The following is a 3466-nucleotide window of genomic DNA, read 5'->3' as shown; positions in this document are numbered from 1 at the left end:
TATATATATATATATATAGTTTTTATTCATTTCTATTTCAGTTTTAGTCATTTTAGTACATTAAGTTAAACTAAATTAAATTGAGAAATATTACCTTGGCAACTAGCTGGAATTTTATATTTTATTTAATTTATATTTTTATTTAATTGTAATATTTATTTCACTTCAAGTAATAAATGTTTTTCAATGGTTTTAATTTTAGTTTCAGTTTTAGTTAACTATATTGTCTACAAAACTAATTTCAAACATTTAAGAATAAGCCTTTAGACCAGGTTTTTGAAATACGTAAATTGAGTCAGTGTTTAAAATTTTTTGATCTATAATGTATTTTAGAAAGTAATTCTAAATCAATATTTGGTCAATTCAGTTTAAGTGTTTTGATGCAGATTTGAAAAAATCATTAATCAAACCACTGTCAGTCAGAGCAGATGTTTACATACTAGCCTGCTCGACTCTCTCTCTTACCAGCCAATGTTCTCCCAACAGCGTCGTCTTCCAGGCACGAATGTCCGCAGGGCCTCCCACACGTCGATCTCAGGGCTGGGACTCGGCTCGGATTGGGAATCTGGAGTCAGATTAGAGGCGGACTGAAAGCCTTCATCGTCAGACTGATCCAGACACAGAGGAACCTGCAGAAACAAGAGCATATAAGCTACCAGAGAGGACCGTTTTTAGGAGAAAATACTAGTATTGATACTAATTTAGTATCTTCACCCGTATACTGAGTCCAGTAAGGTCTGCGTTGCTTGGAACGGGCGGCAGATCCAGACGGACGTCCATATCTGCTGTTCTGGAGTGCTGTAGGGCACCAAACAGCGACAGTCGGGTCTCTCTTTCAAACCTCTGCTCGGTATCCTGTCTGCGTCCCAGTCCGAGCAGCCCAGTGCCTGGCGGAGCATCCATGATGCTCAGGGTCCTACAGATGCCCCCAAAAACGCCCCATTCCTCACCACAGATCAAAGACCACGCCCTCTCCTCCAGCCGCTGCATGTCCCGGCTCAGGTACCCGCCCAATGGTGGTCTGCGCTGCACGGGACGTTCCCGGCGCATATAGTCACGACTGAAAGACAGAGGGGGAGGTGTCACGGACCCGGCCAGCTGCACCAGGAGTTCCAGGACAGAATCGAGTTCGGACAGTCCCGAGGAGTCCGCCCTGTCCCGTAGCTGACTCAGGAGCTCCTCCAACCTCTCCGCCTCCTCATTGTGGCCAGACACGCGCAGGTCGAACGAGATCATCAGTATTTTATTATGGGAGGGTGTGTTCGCCAGGGCGTTCAGTGGCGGTTTGGGTGACCCATCCTGGAAGAGTCCAGCGAGAAGCGCACCGTACGCACGCTTGCGAAGGGACCGACGCGCAGACTCCCGGGATGCTGCGCCCAGAGCACGGCGTTTCCATGACAACCCGGAAAGGCCGCAGTCGCAGAGCGCACCCAGCAGCCCCGTGATGCTGCCGCTGTTGCCTTGGCAACCAGACATCTCAGCAAGAGCGCGCGATCAAGATGCAACAGACCTGCGCAAAACAAACTATATTAACGTCACGAAATCATGAAATTCATACAATAATTAATTGCTTGAGAATATGCACAGTATCAATTGTCCTTAACTAAATAAAGTGACTTTGAGCTTAGGAAAGGTATAAATTATATTTTGTGTATCTTCTAGTTCTATAAATAAATATTTACGTCTGAAATATTTAATATTATATTAACATCTTACATTTACTATTATGTTATTTGCTATATCTTTCCGTTTCAATAAATGAAGCATACATGATCCAAACCCAACAGCCACAGCAGATGAAATACATTCATATATATGAATATTTAAGGTTATTACACTCATAACTGGTTTATTTAGCAGATAAAACATTTTATTTGCCGTATTCAATACTGAAGGCAGTAAACAAACGCAACTGCAGCGTACAAACGCCATCACGCTCACATATACGTGTCTAAGATCTTTTACTCACGTTGGAATTCGAGCTTAAGCTGTCCGAGCTGCAAATGTTTATTCCACATCAGTGAATAAATATTATTCGTAATAAAACAATAAGAATTTGGTGCGCATAAACACGCACAAGCTAAGCTTCCTTGACCGCCGCGCTACACACTGAAGTCCCGCCCTCTCTGTACTCTCATTGGATGAAACGTAAGTGAGTGCACATTCATTGGCTAAACCTGAGACACGTGCCCGAACTCTCAGTCATTTCATTGGATCAAACTTGACACGCACAGGCTGTATTATGACGTCACATTTCCGGATGCTAAAAGCGTCCACTAGCAGAGTCGCGGCGAATAAATGCATTTGTTTCTCATATGTGGGCACAAGATCTCCATAAAAGTATGAATAGGTTTACATTCATATATTTTATTTTCTGTATGTGATACACGTCCTTTAACTATTAATATTTTATTTCTTATTGGACTTATTATTCCCTGAAGGTGACAGTGCATACTTGGCTTTATGTTTACTAGATCGAGTACACAAAATTTTTGATTCACCCCATGGGCTACAAGTCAAGTCAGTAGTTATTTATGATTCTTGCAATATTGTTTGGATAATGACTTTGAATGCATTAGTTATAGTTTGATATACCAAATGAACTTTAACATTTACATGCAGATGCAGTTGGTCTCCTGTCGGCGGATGAGGCTGGTTCTTTTCGCCCCAAGGGAAAAACAGAGCAAAGAGTGTGAACTCTCTAACAAGCTAGAGAAGAGTAGGTGTCCCTGAACGCGAGGAACAACAAACCCATTCAGGTTCAAACTCTCCCTCTGGCTCCTGTGAGATATGCAGATGCTTTGAAAACGTCCACAAGCTACAGCTGTTTGTGGTCAAGCACTACATTATTAATCATGACAATTCCTGAGCTTTTCCTGGAGGGAGAATCCTTGAGTGTGTGTGGGTTTGAGGGCCCGTGTCTCCCTTTAAGGCAAAGCAGAAGAAATCTCATTAATATCTAAGGGTGAGACACCACTGCAGGTGAATACAAACACCTGCCAGAGTGGGCTTTCCTTGAGTGATGGCTCTCACAGCGAGAATGGAAGGGCCCGATCTTCTTATTTTCCCAGCATGTGGAAAATCTGAGCTGTTTTTTTTTTTTTTAGGTTGAAGCCTGGTTGCATGGAATCGTGACTAAGTTAATTCAGCGCCCATGCAGGGGGGCCGCACGGTCTGATCGGATTAATTCAGTTATAGAATCATGGGTAGCAGAAGCTCCTATGAAAGAGAGAGTCTCACACATCCAGACCGGCTCTTTCCCGTGTTTAACTAGCAGACAGAGACTCATATAATGCTTATTACCGGGACTTTATGAATTTACATAAGTCAAGAGGCATAAAAGGTGAAGGGTTTATATTGAAACTGTCTTCATCTCATCTGAAATCTAATAAGAGAGAGGTGTGATTAGATTTGTCTCTGCGATGTAAATCGTGAGAACATTTCTGATAATCTGATTGAAATATTT

At 42.5% G+C, this 3466-nt stretch overlaps 1 protein-coding gene across 1 annotated transcript in view; it reads right to left on the bottom strand.

Moving 5' to 3' along the window:
* Window positions 1-2105, bottom strand: part of tubgcp6 (tubulin gamma complex component 6) — a 27221-nt gene extending 25116 nt beyond the window's left edge. Inside the window, exons 1-3 of the mRNA XM_016475901.1 lie at window positions 1970-2105; window positions 715-1510; window positions 466-629 (exon numbers count right to left, since the gene is read on the bottom strand). Coding sequence (XP_016331387.1) covers window positions 466-629; window positions 715-1476 — 926 coding nt within the window. The 5' untranslated portion in view covers window positions 1477-1510; window positions 1970-2105. The remainder of the gene's footprint in view (window positions 1-465; window positions 630-714; window positions 1511-1969) is intronic.
* Window positions 2106-3466: the final 1361 nt, after the last annotated feature.

The sequence above is a fragment of the Sinocyclocheilus anshuiensis genome, unplaced genomic scaffold (genome assembly GCF_001515605.1).
Source record: "Sinocyclocheilus anshuiensis isolate Anshui unplaced genomic scaffold, SAMN03320099.WGS_v1.1 scaffold376, whole genome shotgun sequence".
Classification (NCBI taxonomy): Eukaryota; Metazoa; Chordata; class Actinopteri; order Cypriniformes; family Cyprinidae; genus Sinocyclocheilus; species Sinocyclocheilus anshuiensis.
Note: the sequence above shows the minus strand (reverse complement) of the source record. Positions and strands in the feature narration are given on the sequence as shown.